This window comes from Corvus hawaiiensis, chromosome 3, assembly GCF_020740725.1.
Source record: "Corvus hawaiiensis isolate bCorHaw1 chromosome 3, bCorHaw1.pri.cur, whole genome shotgun sequence".
Classification (NCBI taxonomy): Eukaryota; Metazoa; Chordata; class Aves; order Passeriformes; family Corvidae; genus Corvus; species Corvus hawaiiensis.
The window spans coordinates 85,214,957-85,236,006 of NC_063215.1; the positions used below are offsets into that span (position 1 = coordinate 85,214,957).

Sequence of the window (21,050 nt, forward strand, 5' to 3'; positions counted from 1 at the left end):
CTGTTAAATGTCCATGTTATTGGCAGGTTTATGGGGTGTGTAATTATTATTATTGCCATATGTTACACTCTCACTTCCTGGGAAAGCAAAAACTGCATTCTCTGCTGATCTTTGTACTAGTTGTAGAATTTTATGTCATTAATGCCTTTACCAGAAATCTAAGAAAAGACAGAAAAAGGTTTTTAAGAAGACTTTAGGAATCTGAAGTAATTCTTTCCAATTGGCATGAATTTTAATTCCAGCATTGCACAAGAAAATGTCAGATTAAACATTCCTTGGATTTAAGAAACAGTGTCATTTTCAGGTTAAGCAGGCTGACATGAGAAATACCAGTGTAATCAGTGTGTGTAGATTACATGCATTGTAACGTGTGACGCTTAATCAGGAGTATTAGCAGTTAAGTTCCTAGAAGTTTGTTCTAGAATTTTGATGAGTTTTGTCTTGAAATACATGCAAGTGCTGCATATAAGGCTTGCTTTGCAAAGCTCTAGCAGTACATGTGCACAGTATGTCATGGGGAGCTTACAGAACTCTTCAGACCACTCACAGCAATATATTTAAGTAAGATTAGTTTGGCCCTTTTTTCACTTAAATTCCTTTAAAGCAGGTAGTTAAATGATTTATTATGAGAGATGGGGATTTATATACAATGCTGTTTTATATTTTTATTTTGAAAGAGCAATTCTAATTTTTTTCGTAAGACTGGTTATGAAAACATTGAAAGACAAAGGTCTTCATATTCAATACTAGGTGGATCATTATATGTATTTATTGAAATCTTGTCTTTAAGTAAAAAATGAAAAGTCTGCTTCAGTGACAAAGCAAAAGAAAAAAACCCTGAAATGTAAGTGGGAAATAAAAAGTAGGAATATGAGAAGAAAGAGGAAGGAAAAAAAGAAATTCTGTTAAGTATTTGAAAGCACTAAATTCAACTTCTTTTATTACACATACCATTGCACAGTCCCAAATATAAAGCTAACATTAAAAATATTTTGGGGTGTTGTGTAAATATGATATTTTGGCTGTTTCTTATACCTGCTGCAAATGAATATATTGCTTCAGGTTTACAGACATTTTTTCCAGGAAGTGCTTTGTGAATTCCAGAACATTTTCTTTTACAGGTTTCGTTCTTAAAATTGTATTTTTTAAGCAGAAAGAAAAGAGCATTACTAAAAATTTGAAGATTGTGCAAAATACTTTCTGAGATTCCCTATCATTGCAGATGATAACATATTAATATACAAAGGCAGTTTTACACATCTGAATAGCACAGACACCTATGATTTTTCTTGTCCAGGTTAGCAGGTAAAATGTTAAGATTCTGACTACTTGTGTGTGTAACTTGAGAAAAAAGACTTAAAAAACCCCAAAAAGTCCTAGAAAGTGTAATCAATTCTGCTAATGTCACAAAGTGAATGTTGCATTTCTGATGGTCATCTCTGAATACAATAGAATAAAGTAGAATAGAATAGAAATCCCCAAGGTTGGAAGATACCTTCAAGATCATCCAATCAAACCATCCAGCCAGATCCAGATGCCTCTTGCACACCTCCAGGGACGGTGACTCCACTGTAGCCCTGGGCAATCTATTCCAATGCCTCACCACCCTAACAGTGAAAAATATTTTTCTGGTATGTAATCTGAATCTCCCCTGTCTCAGCTGAAGGCCATTTCCTCTGGTCCTCTCACTGCAGGCACTGTAGAAGAAATTGGCCCCCACCTCAGTACAGCCTCTTTTCAGGGAGTTGTAGAGAGCGATGAGGTCCCACCTGAGCTTCCTCTTCTCGAGACTAAGCAAACCCAGCTCCCTCAGATCCATCCTGTAGTAAAGGATCTCCCTGAATCTCCCGTTGGTTAAGCTGATGGTTTCCTCAATATTACATAGTTTCCCTCCTAGTCTCTCCTAGACTGGTTGTTTCAATAATAGTCTCAGTACAGCTGGGTAGCAGCTACCAATTATTGCTTCCTTGCTTGCCTTGTAGAACCAGTTGCTCAATTGTCTTTTATAGCTCTAGACCTTTGAAGAGTGAGAGCTCCCTTTTCACAGATAATCCTGTTAGTTTTTCTGCTCCTTTCCTTTTAGTCTTGCCAGTTATGAAATCTCTTCAGTCCTTGAAGAGATTGCAGTTCACAACCTACCCATCCCCTCATTTTCCCAAAACTCACTTGGGAAAAGTTGCCTTTTTTGCTATATGTATACTATGCTTATTCTGTTTAAAAAATTACGGAGCAGTGGCAACTACTATCTTCAATATTTGCTTGCAGTTTTCTCCTAAAGGTGTCTGTATTTAGTCTGATATATAATTTCCTTCGTCTTGGCAGATGACATTTTGTAATAGGATTTCAAAGGTAAGGCTGTTTTATAGATCACTCTTTGTAATACTTAGAAAGCTGTAAGGACTTGCATTTAGAATCTGAGTGAAAAATACTGAAGGGTGGTTCAGCTCAGGATATGTATTAATTTTTTGTTTCCTCATTGTTTTCTATTCCTTATTTTAATCAATTCTGATGCTTTTAACTCTTCTAAAAATGCAAGTACTTCTGACTGAAAATAGGATTTTTAAGTAATTAAATTTAATACTTCAGGTATTTTTTTTTATATAATTGTTAAAAATTTTTCCAGTTTTAATAAAATTTACAATTTAGTTGTAGTTCAGTTTCTTGCTTCATTTGAATAAACTCTGTCTTAATTTAGATTCAAACTATATACTGGCATCTGTTTAATCAAAAATATTGGAATCAAATACTGTCCATATTATTATAGTATAAACAGTTGATTTGAAATGTTAAATTTGGTGCAGACAAGTTTCACACAGAAATTTTTTTATGAAGTCCTTCATCAACGCTGACAAATCAGTGTGAGAGATCCTCTCACTGCCGTACATCTGATGCAGTTTGCCTACAGTCTTACTATTTTCAAGAGATGATAATAAACCAACTATTGTATAATTACGGAAAAATACTATGTCTTGTGTGGCCAGCAGGTTGCTCCTGCCTTGCCCCAAAGTAGAAATAATTCTCAAAACAGATTATTAGCCAGTTATCTTTTTTGAAGGAGCATTGAACACTCTATCTGGCTTAATTATTGGCTACAGGAATTGCATGATATCGTTGACTTGAAGTTCTGAGTAGATCCATGTGGGGGAAAAAAAGTTGTCTATGAATTGGCTGTGTGGTGGGTTACTCTCCTTTTTGGTGACTGTTTCATATTGTAAGGATTCAGGCTCTAGGTTTGATCCTACTACAGCTTGATCCATTCGTGCTTGTTAGCTACATGAAACAAATGGAGCGTGATGGTGGTTTACCTAAAGTCTAGGAGCTGCAAACTGTGATTTTTGTTTATTTCTTACATTCTCTATATGAACAGAGAAGTTTTTTTAATAACCTTTGCATCAGTAAAATCGATTAATTCTGTATTGTGTGTCTGCTGGGTAAGTGTTTTCAGGAAGGGTATTAAAAAGGCATTCTGTTTCCCAGGGAGGGAGGTAGTGAGGTGCTGTTGTAGTGCCTGAAAACAACCCCACAGACATGAGGCAGCTGATGGTGCAGTGAAAAGTGATAGCTAGGGGATTCTTAGAATCCAACAGCACAGTAGAAAAACCTGTCTGAATTCTGAACATGTTTTGTGTTTTAACAGCTACTGGTAGAAAAAAAAAATTAAAACTGCTTTGTTACCTGCATTGGAGTTATTTTATCCAATGGATATCCAAACATTGCAATAATAAAGAATGTATACTGCTCTTGTTTTCATTCAATAACACTTTTTTTTTACTCTTCTAGCTATTATTCTTTCCCTTAAATAGTTTATTTCTCTGTATCACACTACCATCCTTTTTTTCTTTTAATTTTTAACCTTTTCATAAATCCTCACAAGAAGTATGCGTTTCTGAGGAACAGCATAGGTACATTATTCCATCCTGCATCCTTTACCCTTTAAATTCCTGACTTCAGTATAAATGTTTCTATTGCTGTCTTATTGCATAATAGGTTAATACACAAATATTAACTTTCTCAGCTGATGTAGTGTAGCTTTTTTCACCCAAAATCAATTAGTTGCAGGCTTATTTCTTTGCTTGGCAACCTGAAATGATTTCTTAAACATCTTAATGTGGTCCATGATAAATCGCTTAGCAACTATTCTGAATTCTTTTGCTGGAATCCAACGTGCCATTGCTGCTAATGTCTCAAACTTTCGTTGCTTTTAGCACATCTCTGCACCAGGTATTTTGGCTGATGTAGTAGTTCATGGAATGCAGTCAGAAGGTTTGTTTCTTAAAAGCACATTGGTAGCTTTGCTGCAACCACAGGAAGCTTTAGCCTTCATTTAAAGGCTACACGGTGGAACTTGGAATTACTACCCTGTGCTTTTTCTACTTTCTGCTTTTTTTAGCCAGTTAGAGTATGGCTTGCTAACATTCTGCATGCTTCCAGCTATTGTTCCTTTTTCTGTTCATCTACAAACTATGGCAACAAGTAAAATAAGAGGACATGACAGTAAAATTTAGCTTCATTCTTTGGTTTTATCTTTTGTAGAAACATAAAGGGTTTGAATTCCACAACGTTTTCCAGTGCTTAGCAGTGTTCAACTTTCCAAGCCAGAATTAATGTTTATCTTGCATTAATGTGTGAATTATTTTTCTGAAGAATTAGGCCAAACAAAATTATGCTTTCTATCTACTGCAGGAGATGGAAGATCATTAGCACTTGTTTTGGGAGCACCTTGATTTGCTGTTTTCTCCAGTAGAATGGAATTGCAATAATGATCAGCTCAACAATTTCTCTGTTGTGATTTACCTGTTTTCCATGTTCAGATAACTCATCTGACCTTTAAATCTTCTAAAAATATTTTGCTTGCACTTTGACAAATTCTGAGTGAGCTTTTTGCCACTTTGCACTTTTCACAGCCAAAATTCAAACTGCCTTTTCATTAATACTTTTGGTGAAAAAGTTTTTTTTTCCAGAACTGTGGTGCTCAATCTACTCCACAGTCTTACTGTTTATTCCAGAAATTACTCAAGTGGCCTTTATAGGAGTTCAGAAACTTCTTGAGGAGCCTGAAGTTCCCAAGTATTGTGAAATCTGTTTTTTTTATTTTTCCTAACAGGATGCAGCACAGATGCCAAGCAATCTGAGGAGCAGTCTGCATCTGCAAATGAAGAACTTTATCCTTTCTGTAGGGAGCCCAGTTATTTTGAAATCCCTACTAAAGAATGCCAGCAAGCTTCACAGGTAGCAGAGAGCACTATTCATGAAATTCCCACAAAAGATACCCAAAGCTCCCACACAGCAGCTTCTGGGCACGCTTCCTTTACCATTGAATTTGATGACAACACTCCAGGAAAAGTAAAGATCAAAGATCATGTGACAAAATTCACGTCAGAGCAGCGTCATAAGTCGAAAAAGCCTTCTTCATCCAGTGGTCAGGACCTGCCGGGGCTTCAGACGGTGATGATGGCCGCGGAGAGCAAAGTAGCAGATTGGCTTGCACAGAACAATCCTCCAAGAATGGTGTGGGAACCGACAGAGGAGGATTCCAAAAGTATTAAGAGCGACGTTCCAGTGTACTTAAAGAGACTGAAAGGTAAGTGAATAATTCCAGCTGTGCTTATTCTGAAAGCAGCAATTCCTCACCAGCATGCAGTCAGAGGATCCCTGAGCCCTTGCGGAGTTCAGATGAAATCACAGATACTCCACATGTGTGCAAGGATCTGGGTTGGGAAATTTTTTTGCTGAATAAAGTCTTACAAAGAGCATAAGAAACCAAATGCTGAATCATCTTACAATCAATATGCTAATTGGATATGTTCTAGAATGGCTGAAAACATCAGATATTTAAACATTGATCTTGAAAAAGAAAAGGAGAAAACCCAAACCTTAGTTAAATTCTATATATCTCACTTTTTCTCATGAATTACTTTAAAAAGCTGAATTGCTTTTTAGAATCAAAGCTCTGAAGTTCAATTTACACTTTTAGCAACTCTTTCAATGGCAGTGCTGTGAATATTTATGTGTTATGAGAAAATCATTTATGGCAAAGAATACATCATATAGTCATTCTGCTTAGGTGGATCATGTTTTGTGGAGTCAAGTTTGAGTCGGGAATCAGAAATAAAGCAAGAGCTTCAAGTTTTATACTCAGCTTATGGAATATTGTATTTATATGAGTGCTGCTGTTGAATGGAGTTCCAGGTGATCATACATGTTCATTTATTGCAGACAGTGACATTTCAAATGAAATTAAATGTTACACATGACAAGTGTACTTTCTCTTGAGTGTCACTTAAGAGACTAGAGAAGCAGGTAGTCTTGATGTTCAGAAGAAGATTCCAGTACCATTCAGACTTTCAGAATGAAAACTTCTGATGAACTTTTTAAGTCTCTCTTATTTTCTCTTTTTAATTTCAGCAGGTTAACCGTACAATTCTTGTTTTCCTTGGCTCTGCAACATTATCATGTCTAGTTCTTAAACCAGCTGGGACTGGGTACAACATTCTTTGCCTTATTGATGAAAAGTCTGCTTTCTAAGGCTGGCTCTTTCAAATTAAGCTAAAAATAAAATTCTGGAAGCAGAATTAGATTAATGTGCTAGCATAAAGATAATAGTATATTATTTCTTCCGTTGTAAATCACATTCTTTGGCCTTCATGTAAATGTATTGGATTCATGAACGTTCTTTAACATACTAGCCATGACACTTTGATAAATAGAAGGGGCTTTGCTTATAAGCCTCTTCCTGGCAGAAACTCCTCAAAGTCTGATTAATTTTCATCTGAAAGAGGTGTAAGTTATGGGACGCATATGGCCGTAATAAATATCTGCATTTTGTAATATCCTATGGGCTGTTTGTATTCTCATTCAGTAGTTGTATTTTTAGGTAGCAAATATACCTAGGTGCTTTGAAAGACCGATTTTTTTTAAAAAATCAAAGCTTATTGGGTTTTTTTTCTCCTCAGCTTTTTCATATAATATTCTGTACTGAAGTCCCACTGCTAAAATTATATGACTTTCATTGTGGTGTTGATACTGCTTTAATATTATTTGGAAGTATATGAATCATCACATCATTTTTGTAGGCACGATTCTAATAAATAGAAAACAGGAATGTAAGTTGGGATTTCAGCTGTATTTTCAGTGGTGTTAGTCTGATAAGTAAGATTAGCTAATATGTAGTTACTATTTAACTGAATAGTAACTGCATATCCTAACAATTTAAATGAGAAAATGTTAAAAAAGTCTATCCTCTGGAGAATCAAAAATACAGAAATTATATTATGTACATATATTTATTTATTTTTATATATATATGAACTCTTTTAACTCTTTTGGATCAAGTTTTACTCATATATATATATACATATATATGTATATATAAAAATATGAGTAAAACTTGATCCAAAAGAGTTCAGAGAGGGTGAAACTGTTCCTTCCCAGGTACTGAACTAAAACTTAGGAGCATTGACACTTTCATTGTACAGGAGGTTGGTCTGTGTTAAATGCACTTACTATGTGTAGGTATCCAGCCTTCCGTGCATTTTCAGGTATCATTGCAAAGTACATTTGTAGTGTATGATTTATGAAATATGTAATCCTTATTCATAGATCTCAGAGTAGTTTGTGGAATGAATAAGTAATAACAACCATTTTACATGCACACATCAGATGCTGAGTGGAGTGAATTATGGAAAAACTCATTGTTCTTCTTGGAAAGAGTAATAAAGAATTCAATCCAATTTTAAGTAGACATTTCTCATGATAAACTGTTGTAAATGTGGGAGGAATCCAGCAATATGAACTGGGGCTCTCTTTCCACTGTCTGAAGGACTTTATTAAGGTTTTCTTTTTCCTCTTAACCCTGCCTGGAATGTGTCAGTAGTCATTTGTAATCAACTGGCTCTGTAACAAAATTGATATAATTCAAAAACATACTATAGTACAGCTGGTAAAATACTGGCTTTTGTATGTCACTGATTTCACAGATGAGAATATTGGGGAAAGGATACTTCAAATGCACTGCTGTTACTGATCAGCTTCTAAAATGTTTCATTGTTTGACTTGTAGCAAGTTGATGGCATTTCCAGGAACTGTACCAAATTTGCAGAGCCAGGTACTGTAAGCTGTTGGAGTCTAAACAGAAATCCAGTTTGAAATCATTTCCTTCCTAGTTCGCTGCTTGCATTTTTTTGTATATGTTATGTTGAGGTCTTTCTTTGTTTCACTGTGCTGTATATTATTTTGCTTTGCCTGTAGGGAATAAACATGATGATGGCACACAAAGTGATTCAGAGAATATTGGTGCACACCGGCATTACAGTAAACGGGCAGCACTTGAAGAACACTTAAGGCATCATCATACAGAGCTGAAAAAGACACACCAGAAAGTCCATTCTACAGAAAAGCAGCAAGAGCAAGCTGGTTTTAGTCAGACTGCCTTTATGATTGAGTTTTTTGATGAAGACCATCCTCGCAAGAGACGTTCTTACTCTTTCTCTCAGAATGTAGGAGCTCTGTGCCCAGAATCTCCATCTCCAACATCTCATGCACGAGCTGAAAGAGTGAAACCTGCATCAGGAGAGAAAGTCCCTTCACCTGTGCAAGCTAGCTCATCACATCACAGAGCAGTACATGGTGTTCATGCCAAACTTCTAAAACAGAAATCAGAAGAACCCTCTGCTGCATTACCTGCCTTACAAGCTGCATTGTTAAGGAGTTCAGGAAGCCTTGGCCATAGGCCTAATCATAACCAGGAGATGGACAAAAAGTTGAAGAGCCAACAAATTTCTGCTGCTACTGAAAAGGACAATGAGGATGACCAGAGTGACAAAGGTACTTACACTATTGAGTTGGAAAATCCCAATTCTGAAGAAATGGAAGCCCGCAAAATGATTGACAAGGTGAGAAACCTAAAATGTATACTGATGTTACAAGTGTTATGTGATGTGTGGGCAGCAGTCTACCACTTCAGTTCTGCTTATTAAAGCTGCTGCAATGACACAAGTTTCTAAACCAGTCTATAATGATGAAATATGGAATGTCCTAAGAGCCGCAGCAGACATTTGGCTAAACGTTATTCCTGTTTCATACAGCTCTTCTCTTAAAGTTTGGTAGTTTTAATGTGTTTTCAAAAGATTTCAGTACTCTAAAAATACTAGGCACCAAAAATAATTTAATTTTTATGAGGGTGGTTTGTGTCCCTGTGGAAATACTCAATTGTTCTTAAAAGCCTATTGTCTCTCTAGTTTTCAGGATATAAATTGGTTCCATCCAAATGATCATATAGCTATAGATTGTAAATGTTTTCTATACTTATTAAAAAAGTATATTCAGTAACAGTAGCTTAAATTTCAGTGTCAGTTATAAAGAGTAAGTATAAAAATGCTTTAATTTTCCAGAAGTATTTATATGATAACAATGTAAATTTCCTAGTTTACTTATTGGTAACAATAGAAATATAAATAACAATACAAATTGTATTTGCAGTTTAAAAACTGTGTTAAATAACTGTTCTTTGGATTCAACAGGAAAATATGGGTAGCAGAAGCTATGTTCAATCATTTGGCTTAACATAACTCTTGAAATGGATTTTTTTCTGGTTTTGTTGTGTTTTCCTAGATAATCTACTGTGGTAGAATGCCTGCAATCCAATTCTAGGCTAGGGATTTGCTAATTTAACAGAACATTCATCACTTACTTGTTTTAGAATTATCTAAGCATTCATTTGCATGTCTAAAAAAATTCTGAAGTAGTGGGGATATGGGACATTTTATTATAGACGGTTTTCTTTTAAAAAGGTATTTGTGGAGCATTTGGGGACAGGGATTAAAGTAAAGGGTAGCGCTTTCAATAAAGTAATAAAGATAATAGTTTTGCCTCTTATGGATTCTGAAAAGGAGATTTTTTACTTCTTTGAGTCAATATTCAAAAAAACAAAAAAATTTTCTTTTGAGAAACAAAAGCATTCGAAATGAAGCAAGTGAATATTAAAGAACTACAAATTTCTGCATTTTATTCTTAAATTATAAATCTTCAACTAAATTGCATCAGAAAATTTTTAAGTCAAGCTTTAGCTAAGTATAGCTGTTCAACAGGGCTTATTTGGAAACCACAAAAAGTAATAACATTTGAAAATAGACAGTTTATGTACTTGATAAAAATGTTAATACTGACTAATATTTATGGTCAGGGAATATGCTGAGCTGGAAGGGACCTATTAGGATCATTGAGTCAAACTCCTGGCCATATGCCGAATCACACCATGTGCCTGAGGGTGTTAATAAAATTGCAAATTTTTGGTGGCCTTCAGTACCCGTTCAGATTATCTGAAGTCAGTTTTTTGTTTGAAACAAATCTCTCCTGTTACAGGAGAGATTCAGGAGCAGGAAGTGAATGGAAGCCTTAAGGAAGATAGTAAATTATTGCTTAATAATCTTAGTGTTATATAAAAGCTTTTGAGTATCATAAATTTCCCTTACTGCTAACTTATAAGGTGTCACCACTAGGTATTAAAGATTTACTGTGAAGTAAAGCAGAGATGTTTTTTCTTCAAGGTCTTCTGTATCATTTCACTTAGCATCTGTATTTTACACCCAGTTCAAAGAGCCCTGCTATGCAGTTCTTATTTGATTTGGTAATGTGAAAGCAGTATGATACTATTTTTATGAAGTGCAGAAGAACAGCCAACAAAGAAACTAAACCAAATGGAAGCCAAAATTTTGTCCTCCAGCTGAGCTCAGCTTTGCTTCCCTCCTATTTTAAATTGCTAGTGCTTTGGATAATCTTACTTTGCCAAAGGGGGTTAAGTGAGGTATAAGACAAGGGCTTTTGTTAGCCTGTTGACTCCTGTGCTTCTTTGTTGAGGATTTAAGAGAATTATTGGTTTACATTTTATCAGTTATTTCAGTATAACCACTCTTTCATTGTTGGCAAGTCAGTCCTTTTTCTGAGTAGTTACCATGTCTGCTCAATTGAGTCTCATTTAAGGGTGTCTCTTGGGTCAAAAGTTTGATAATTCAAGAGTTTAATTTGATAGGATTGGGATGAAAATGCACTACAAATAGCAAGGATCACTATGTAAAACATTTGCACAAATAATGCAGTCTTGTCAGTAGCAATTTATATTAGAATGGTGCTAAAATTTGTGTGTGGTTTATCTGAAGAATTTTCAGTGGAATAAAGTACTTCTGGATTTGAGTATTTTTTCCCTTTTATTGGAGAAAATGGTGAGAATGACCAAAATATCCAAAGATTACTTCCAAGTGTGACTCATTCTTTGCCTTAGCCTTACTTCTTCTCTTTTCCCTGGAAAGGAACATAAGAGCAAACCACAAATGCAAGAGTAGTATTAACTTTTAAAAAATCAAGGTGGGATTATTAATGTTTCTTTGAGTTAAGAATCCAAGAGAAACATGCAGGAAATCAAAGTTAAAATTCTCAGAAAACAAAAAGGAAAACACCCATCTATCTATGTAATTCGAAAGAAGGGGGAGTAAAAATCTTAATGTCGAGCTTTATTAGTTCCTTCAAAAGTACTATTTTTGCTTAATGTAGCCTTTTACTAAAGATTCTAGGAAATAGTTTCAAGAAAAGTAGATGGTTGTGTGAAATGATTTTAAAAATCTAGAAACTATTCTGCCCTGCTTATTCAGCATCTTCATTTCATTTAGATTGCTAAGGATCCAATTCTTCCTCTGGTGCTCTTTCAGCCTCTAAGAAAAAAGTATTGTCACTTCAACAGAAAAGGAGTAGAATAGCAAATGACAGAACCTTTATTTCTCAACCATTTTAAAGCCTGACTTTTGAGAAAAGAATGTGAGAAAAATGCATTATTAGAAAGAAAGAGGAAGACATTTCATAAGTAACAGAGAAAAGCTTTTTAATTTTGATTCTTTTCCCTAACAGAGAGGTGTAATCATATATCTGCAGTCATTCCTGTCTTGGGGTGAATGTCTGCTACTTACCTAAAATGAAAGGTTTCAAACACATTATGGCTTGTGTCTTATACAGCTTTCAAACTTGCATTTTGAATTTTTTTTAAAAAAATATTTTATTTTAAGATGAAAAAATAGAGTACATATGCAGATAATTTTCAGTTGTAAACATTCAAAGAAGATGCAAGTAGGAATTTATGGTTGTGTCTTAATGTTCTTTATGAATAGAGAATACTTGAAAAATAACTAAATGTTGCTTCCTAAAAGTCCTTTCATTAGCCAATGATATTCCTGCATGCAGGTGTTCAAATGTCACTTAAATTCATAGAGAAGTATGAATTGGTTAGTAGGCTAAGGTTTAGAAAATAAATATATTAATAACAGGAGGAAAAAATAGATTATGGATATATCTTTTTATACTTATAGAGCTCTTTTTAAAATTGGCATTGACACCAATTTCATCAATGTGTGTTAAGAGAGCAATCTGCTCTTACATACCACAAAGCCCACCTTGAACACATGTGGCATAAAATATCCTCTACTCAAATAGCATCAGAAAGCCACAACTCTTTCTAACAGAATAATGGTCTTATTGTATAAAATAAAACAAATTCAGGATCTTGATTTAATTTAGAACATGTTTTCAGTGTTACTTTTACCATATAAAATACACTAGTAAATCGGGCACAGTTGTAGGATTTGTTTTTCCTTTACATCCAGCCTTCCTACTCTTTAGATGGGTTCAGTGCTTTCTTCTGTTACCTCCTAGCAATTGCTTTCTTTTTATCTCTGAGCTGTAAATTTTCTTTCCATTTTACATTTTTTAAATAAATCAAATTTATTAGAAGAAAGTTGTTCTCAGCAGTCATATCGCATTAAAAAATCTTCATATGCCGCAGAAAAGGTAAGTCTGTCAGTGGATGAAAGAATTCAAAATGATGCTTCTGCAGTTCATCTTCCTTTTTTTGTTGATATAAAGAGACCAAATTATCATGCTAATGACTTCCCTTTTTCAATAAAGCAAAGTACTGCCAGTAATAAATATTAATAAATGAATGTGCAAATAATTCTGCATGTGTTTGGAATATTAAATACTTTGAGGCTATTGCAGTAAATAAAAAGCAACAATGATTTTTTTGCAAGTTCTTGAGGGCTCTTTGTTTGTTTTGCGTAGGGTTTTTTGTTGTCTTCTTCAGCCAGTTTCATTTTAGGGTATTTAAAAATGGAAATACTTTGTAGAACTTACTATAGCAGATGTAAGCTCTTCTATGCATGTGTGGGAAGGGAAGGGAAAGGAAGGGAAAGGAAGGGATAGAATTGAGGCTATATGAATGTTTCAAGTCCCATCAGCTAACCAGGAAATCTGGAATGTTACAGCAGTTCATATGCACATGGAAACATTTGGCTTAAAATTTTCTTCGGTCCCCAAATTTTTTACTTGATTTATGTTATTTTCATGTAAATTTCCTGATAGATAATTGATTTTTTCATCAGCAAAGTAAATTTAGATCGGAAATTCAACTGATTCATATTGATTCCCAAACAGAAGACTTGAAAAAATGTATCAAAATCAAACCTCCATCCATCCTTCTGCCATCTTCAAAAGACTTACTGTGACCATGTAATGATTTTGTTTTCAATGCAAACTCCTTATTCTCGATGTCTTAAAGTCTTTGTATGTAGATAGACAGGCCCTAATAGTAAAGATCTTGGTTTTAATGTGCAGACTATCACCTTGGATTTTATTTGAGTATCTATTGTGCAATGAATTTACATAAAATCTTATTCTGTTGACGCAATCGTGAGAGAGATTATTCTTTCGTCTTTAAAACTTTGGAATAGTAATTACAGAGGAAAAACTGTTGGTGTGAGCTGTAGACAGTGCATTTTCCAATTTTATTTTCTAGGTCTTCCTGTTCATCATGATACTTATTTCAGTTTGGTTTGACTTTTTTTGAGTATGGGTATGAATGGGAATCTATTCTGAAAGACGATTATTATAAAATGGAATCTCCTTATTCTTTTTGCTCACAGGGTGTACCTATTCATACCACATTATAATAATGGCTAATGTGTTTTTCAAGGAGTGTTTACTTTTGAGTGATTTATTGTTGTTGCTTTAAGTGTTCATAAAGTTTGTATACCAAATCTTGTCTTCTCTCTTTTTAATTTATCAATTATCTTGCAGATGGTTATTGTTATAATTCCCCTTGTTATGGAGTTAACATACATGTTATGGAACTCCTGTTGGCAATTTTTTCCGTATTTTAAGTGGAAAAGCTACCTGAAAAGAATCAACGGGCAGGGAGTAAGTTAGGTGACAAAAAAATCTCAGTATGTCTCAATGAAGGACATTTTAAGGAACCAAGATAGATATATCTATTTTCAGAAAATTGCTTTCAGGTCTCCTGTCTTTTCACACTCTCTGGGTTTAATTGCTTTTACCATTGCTTCAGCAGTTTCTTTGGGAGCAACGCCTTGAGTCCCACAGAGTGTCTTGTTTGCAGAATGACTACTTTATGAATACAGTGCTGAAAAAGCAGTAGACCAGTCGAAGCCTATCCAATCATCTGAGCTTATAAATTTTGTCAAGAGTTCAGAGGACGTTTATAATCTTTTCTTCTTACGAGGAAAAGAGTTCTACAGCCTCTAAACTTATTGCTTCCTTTTTATTTTGGAATCCTAAAGAAAATTAATTCTTCACGGTAGCAAACAGGGACAAAATACGTATGCATGTAAATATGTAACTGGTGTCTGGTAAGAGGAAGCTCTTAGACTTGGCACGTTGATCCTTTTCATTTGCTTATGTGGCTTTTCTTATACCAGAGCATCTTGCATCTGAGTCTGTAACTTCAATATAGAGTTAAAATGACGTAAACAGCTTCTGTGAAACTCCATGGCTATTCATGAGATATGCCCTGCACAGAACACAGTCTGTTTGCCTGGGATGGCCAGGATAACTGCCAAGAACAAGCAAAAACTATTAAAAGGAAAGTCCTCAGAAGCAGCTTGGTTAAACACAGTTCATGCAGTAGCTAAACACAAAGTGAAGTGAGGCATTGCACTCCTATCTCGCTGTCTGAAAGGTGGGAAAAAATGTTTGCTTTTTGTCTTTTCTCTGTGATCCTTAACTGACTTTAAATGACCAATTTACTGTGTATTATGAATGCCTGAACTACCTTCTGTGGAAAAACTGTCAGGAGCTCAGTCTGAACACTAAATGCAGCATTGCCGAGATGATCTGAAGCTTCTTCCATTTCCTTGCTCTCTGGAATCCTCTCTTGCCATCAATCAATCAATCAATCAATCATCCTCTGAGTGTGGTTTATTTACAATTTCTTCTTTCTTAGTACACCCAAACTGTGCTCAAATCCTGAAATCCTGCTTGTATTTCCAAAATCATACTCCTTCCCTTTTTTTTATTTAATTTGGTTTTTTGCTGCTCTGACTCTTACCAGTTCATAGCTCAGTTTCTGAAATCTACTTTTGACTCCTGTGACAATCAAATATACTCATCATCTTCCTTTGCCCTAAAAGGTTATGAAACATAATTGCTATTATAATTTATATTCCCATCACTTTACAATGACAAATACCTTATTTCAAATGAAATCATTTGTTCCTTGTTTATTTTGCCATGATCCTTCTTTAATGCACTGTACAGTGTAGCCCCTTGTCCCTTACCCTTGCTCTGCTTTGATTTTATTTTTTTTAACTGTTCATCTTGGAATTCCCTTTTGTCTTTCTTGTCATTGGGTTTTGTTCTGTTCCTTTTATACAGATTGCCTACACTGAAATTAATAGCATTCAACTCATGATCTTTTTCAAGTATGTTTCTAGATTATGTCCTTGACTGTTATTAGGTGCTGAAAGAATAGAAAAAGAATTATTGAAATAATTTTACTTTTCAAATACCATCATTAATGAACAGGAATTGTGACTAGAATTCTTACTACTTATTTGTTGATTTTCTGTTAATTTTATTTATATTATTGGTAATTACTGCATATCCTTTTCATTAAGACTTCAGCAATAAGATTACTGGGGAAACTTTGTAAACTAAAAATTTTAAAACTAGATAGGATTCTCAGATCTTCCCATTCTAATATACATAATCTGCTATAAAACTGAGTGAACAGATCTATTAAAAGTCTCAAATTACACTTTTTTTCCATTTATATTAGTATCTTCAGTAATGATTTGGATGAAGAACTAGCTCTGTGGTCATTAAATACTGAATAGTTACAGTATTGTAGAACTGCAGTGTGATCGTCTTACACCATGGTATAGTTTAAAGGTAAAGCAGATACAAAGTCCAGGTATTATGAACTTTGAAAAGCATCTAAATGAGATACAACTGGAAAAAGTTTTTTTCTTGGTCGAGAACTTTAAAGTTTATGAAAAGCACATACGGAGAACATCAGATGAGGGTTGTGGGTAGGGGTGGGGTGGGTTTAGCAAACCATTGTCTTCCCTTTGATTCAGAATATAATGGTTTCTGTTGCCATTATTTTTTTCTGATGAGTTTTTATTTTAATTTCTTGAAAGTATTGCACATATCAAGAAAGAAAACCGACTTCTGTGGTTTTAAAGAATCATCTCGATAGTTTATTCTAAAGTCATTATGTTCACCTTTCTTCTGTGCTACAAAAAATATTAATTCTTCTACTTTGGGGCAGGAGAAGGGAGAGTGAACAAGACCAATTCCTGATCACTAAAGCTAGCTTGTGCTAGAGCTGTGTTGCAGCTATGATGATGAGCAGGTGAGTCATGAGCTGTTGTCACAGGGAAGTGTATATGACCTGCCAAAAGAGAGTACTCTGCTTTCTACTAAATTAGCCCTTGCCAAAGAGAACAAGGCATGTGCTCAGGCTTGGTCCTGGAACTCATGCTGTCTCCAAAAATATGCCAGTACCTCTTACAAGAGTTGCACCTTGCTTTTATTGTGTTAGATAGACTTTTTTAATTCTTGGATTTGGTTGGATGAAGAATTTTAACAATTACTGGTTAATGTAGATAGGGTTATATTCTCAGAATATTGGAAAAACTGTTGCTGCTATAAAGTGATGAAATCTGTGAATATCCTCATTAAGCTACAATTGTTTTGCCATTAGTTATTGCATATTTTATCCTTCTGTATTTTTTCAGGGCAAGTTTGCATTCCATCAAGTAACATGATAGTGCTTTGAGACTTGATATAGTTTAAGCCTGCAGGTTTGTCCCTTTGTTTTACTGGGTGAACTGCAGAATGTAAATGGAGTATTCATAGGGGATCTTTGGAGGACTTACTTCATTGCTTTGAAATTGGAAAGTATGTTCCAGGAGCTCACCTTTTCTCTACTGCTCTAGGATACTTGGGGCTTTCTCAAGACTTTGCACTAGGAGACCTGCAATGCTAAGTTATTACAAATGATCACTGTTATTATGGAGCACAGAATTACATAAGCTGGAAAGGACTTGGAAAGGAGACCTCTAGTCCGACCCCCTGCTCAAGGAAGCTTTGAGGTCAGCCAGGTTGCCCAGGACTTCATCCATTTGGGTCTTCATGCCCTACCTGGGCAGAGACTAGGCAAGCTTGCTTGACTGTCCTCAGAGTGAAAAAACTTTTCTCTATATCCTGTCTCAATTTACATAAGTTGTCCCTTGTCTCCCTGCAGTGGAGCACTGTGAAGAGCCTGGCTTTCATCTTTATATGCTTCCCATAGTACTTGAGGGGCTGCTGTTAGGTAACCCCAAAGCCTTCCCATCTCCAAACTGATCGAGTCCAGCTTCCCCAGACTCTCCCCACAGGTAAAATGCTCTAGTCTTGGCCATCTTGGTAGCCCCTGCTGAGCTCCCCCAGTTGGACAATGTCTGTTGTATCACCTGTTAATCCATTTGCTTAAGAGGCCAACTGGATTGCAGGTTAAAGAAAACTATGTTGAGAACATTTCATAGACAGGTCTTGACTTTCTACAGCATGTCATCATTCCCTTGCCATTCAAAATGTCCTGATTAATACATAGAATATTTTACCTCCTTTATCAAAAATAAAGGCTTGCTTCTCATTTTTCAAACAGCTCAGTGTGTCCAAATCTCTATTGATTGTGGAACCTGGCTTCATCTTTTTCTTCCCCAAAACATAGTTAATCAAAATACATTTCATAGTTGCTCCTGACAAATAGAAGCTTTACAGAAAGAAACTTAAGTCTTTTTGTCTAAATAGGTGAGAGGTGCAGCAATATTTCTCATCAGCATTTCCTCTAAGTTATCTTGGTTTGACTAAGTTATCTCCTAGACCTCCCTTAAATGAATTTGCAGTCATGAAGATATCTAAAGAACAGAAACATCTAAAGAATTGGAAGCCTTGAAAAATGTAATCTAGTCTTTGTAGGAAGATAGAAGTCTCTATCCACTCAGGCTGCAGTCACAACAGCCCCCCCTTTGCACACGTACCATGTTGTAGCAACCCAGAAAGTAAAAGTTGCATTTTCTAAATGATAAAGAGATGATTTCCAGCCAAAACTTTCATGGCTGTTTCCGTTGAGGATATATTATCCTTATCTGGTAAATGGAGTATGTGGATTGGTTAATCCTGAAGTTCTGATACTATTGCTTTTCTGCAGGTGTGTGACAGGTGTGAAAGTAATGATCTAAATTTTGTCGAATACTTAACATGAGTTGTTTTATCTTGTGGGTAGTTTTAGTATTTAAACTCTTAATTATGTGTTAGTAACAATCTTTTCAAGCGGTTTTTAAATATCACAATTCTGAAATTTAGTCATTGGGCTACATCACACTTATGTGCATCTCTTCTTATGAGAAGAGGAGCTTTGCAGTTGTATAGCAGTGGAACTTAGGACATGCACACATCAAATGTAGAATGACATTGTAGTACAAAAATATACTTTTATTGAAGAAGATGTTTTACTTTTCTTTCTAATAGTACTGTCCCCAAATATTTTGCTTATCTCCTCTGATACCCACAGTGTATAGAGAGAAGGAACATTATGAGTGCTATTACTTGGGTCTTGGTGATATCCATATTACCTTTCACAGAAAAAAAATAGACAATATTCAAATTTGGTTTTGCAGTCATTTCAGTAATAGAAGAATAACCAAGTTTGCTTAAACAGGAGTTCAGTACTAGAAAAGGTAAGACTGAAAGAGGCGTTATTTCTGATAAAAGTAAAGAAATTTGACATGGTAAATGAATGTGCTGTCAGATAAAAGGAAGCAATTTACAGGCAGCAATTTGCTGCTCTAGTCCTGATTAGATATGGAAGTGTGGAATTCATACTTTCCTTCCGGGGCTTATATGATAATACCAGAATTTATTTTCATTTAAAAGAACATGTAAAATTCTGTAATCAATGGAACTATGGTACACAAAGAAAAAAGTCTCTGCAGAATACTGATATATTCAAAGAAAGGAGTCAGTGGGTGGTAACTGGTTTCCATCTTCAGAAATTGCTACAACCATACAAATCAAAAGTATATCATGAAAGCAAAATTTTAAGTTATAACACTCTATTTCTAAAAAAAGAAAATAAATATTTTGTAAATACTGTTAAGCAACTAATAATCCCGAGACTCTAGATATGATTTATGTGTAAATTGAAAATTTGGGGAGCACTGCCTGAATTTTAAGATGTCAAAAAAGCAGGCTTTTCTCATGAGAGCAAAATAAAAATCCAATGCATTTGATAAAATTTCCTCAGGTCTAAATGTAGTAATGCTGTAGCAAGGTTTTCGTGTATGTTTGGAAGAGCATAAGGAGTTGAATGACAGGGTGCTTAACTATTCTTTTTTCCTTTGTCTGCTTCTCAGAAGCCGACAACGTAATGGTTTGTGGCCATCTAGCGGTGAATCCATTTTGAAGACACTAACCTTGTTCAGAATTGTAGTAAACCAGTCCTCTAGCTTTGCTGTGAAAAACTGGATTCCAGTACACTTTTGGAGAAAAAAGAATTCTGTACACCTTTTCCTATTCTGCACTAGTAGTGTTTGTTACGGGAAGATAACATCTGTGAAGATGAGAAAACAATTTTTGATGTTTACTGTTACTTTTTGGCAAACAGTTTTAATGTGTGTGGGAGATTCATTTTGTTTTGTAATTTTTTAAGGTGTAAGTCCCTAGTAGTAAAGTAGTGAATTTATTTCAAAGGCAGAAATTTGCGAATTTTATAAATTGGATGTTTCCAAGATACAAAATATTTTCTAAAATGTCTTTGATCATACATCAATTCTGAAAGCAATTCATATTCCTTGTTTTCTGTGGCTCATGAGAAATTTGACCAACAGAATGGTGGTTCTCCTACTAAAGTTCTTATTACTAAATTGCCTTGGTAATAATGTTTTCCTAGTATTTTTTTCTGAGCAATGTTTTTAAAATGTCACAGGAAAATTATTCTGGCGTAAGTGGAAGAGATTATAAGCACCATTAGGAAAAAGCAGTAAAAGAACTATGCCAGGTCACATCTTGGATGAGATGGGTCAACATGGTTCATGAGACCTGGTGGACTTTTAACATCTGCTAAGTCCCTAACAATTGAAAAACTGAAATTTTGTTTGTATTTGAGAAATTATTCAATAAGCATTTGTATTTCTTATTTGCATTAGACAATAGCAAAAATTTGAAAAATTCGTGGTTCTAGGTATTGAGGTTTTCCCTTAATTGGTAAAATGGGTTTTACAGTGATTTTGCTTTTATCTTTTGTTCCTTTCATCAAAGTGTCATTTTTTCATATCTGCCCATTTCAACTAGCAGTGCCTTGAATTTTCACAATGTTGACGTAGACTTCCACTTTTTTTTAAATTGTTGTAGATGTTTCTTCTGTTTAATTTGTATATTGCACCAAGGTGACAGATAAGCATAATACAGTAAAACTTATTTATACTCACTATCCAGCATGCCACCATCCATCCATTAACATTGAACATTGCATAAGGATGGTATTGGGTTAATGAATGTAATGGTTTGTTTCATTTTCAGGTATTTGGAGTGGATGACAGCCAGGATTATAATAGGCCTGTTATCAACGAGAACCAGAAAGATTTAGTAAGAGATTGGGCTATAAATTCTGCTACAGTAGTGCTGGAAGAAAAAAGACCACTGAGTACAACTGGATTTCTTGACACAGAGGT

The 21,050-nt window shown here is 35.0% G+C and overlaps 1 protein-coding gene across 9 annotated transcripts in view; it reads left to right on the forward strand.

Moving 5' to 3' along the window:
• CEP170 (centrosomal protein 170) overlaps nt 1-21,050 on the forward strand; it is a 95,692-nt gene that overhangs the window by 40,129 nt on the left and 34,513 nt on the right. For 8 of the 9 annotated variants that reach the window (XM_048296290.1, XM_048296291.1, XM_048296282.1 and 5 more), the window contains exons 8-10: nt 5,105-5,581; nt 8,248-8,891; nt 20,899-21,048. In XM_048296290.1, the coding sequence (XP_048152247.1) occupies nt 5,105-5,581; nt 8,248-8,891; nt 20,899-21,048 (1,271 nt within the window). The remainder of the gene's footprint in view (nt 1-5,104; nt 5,582-8,247; nt 8,892-20,898; nt 21,049-21,050) is intronic. The other variant, XM_048296288.1, reaches the window with a different exon arrangement.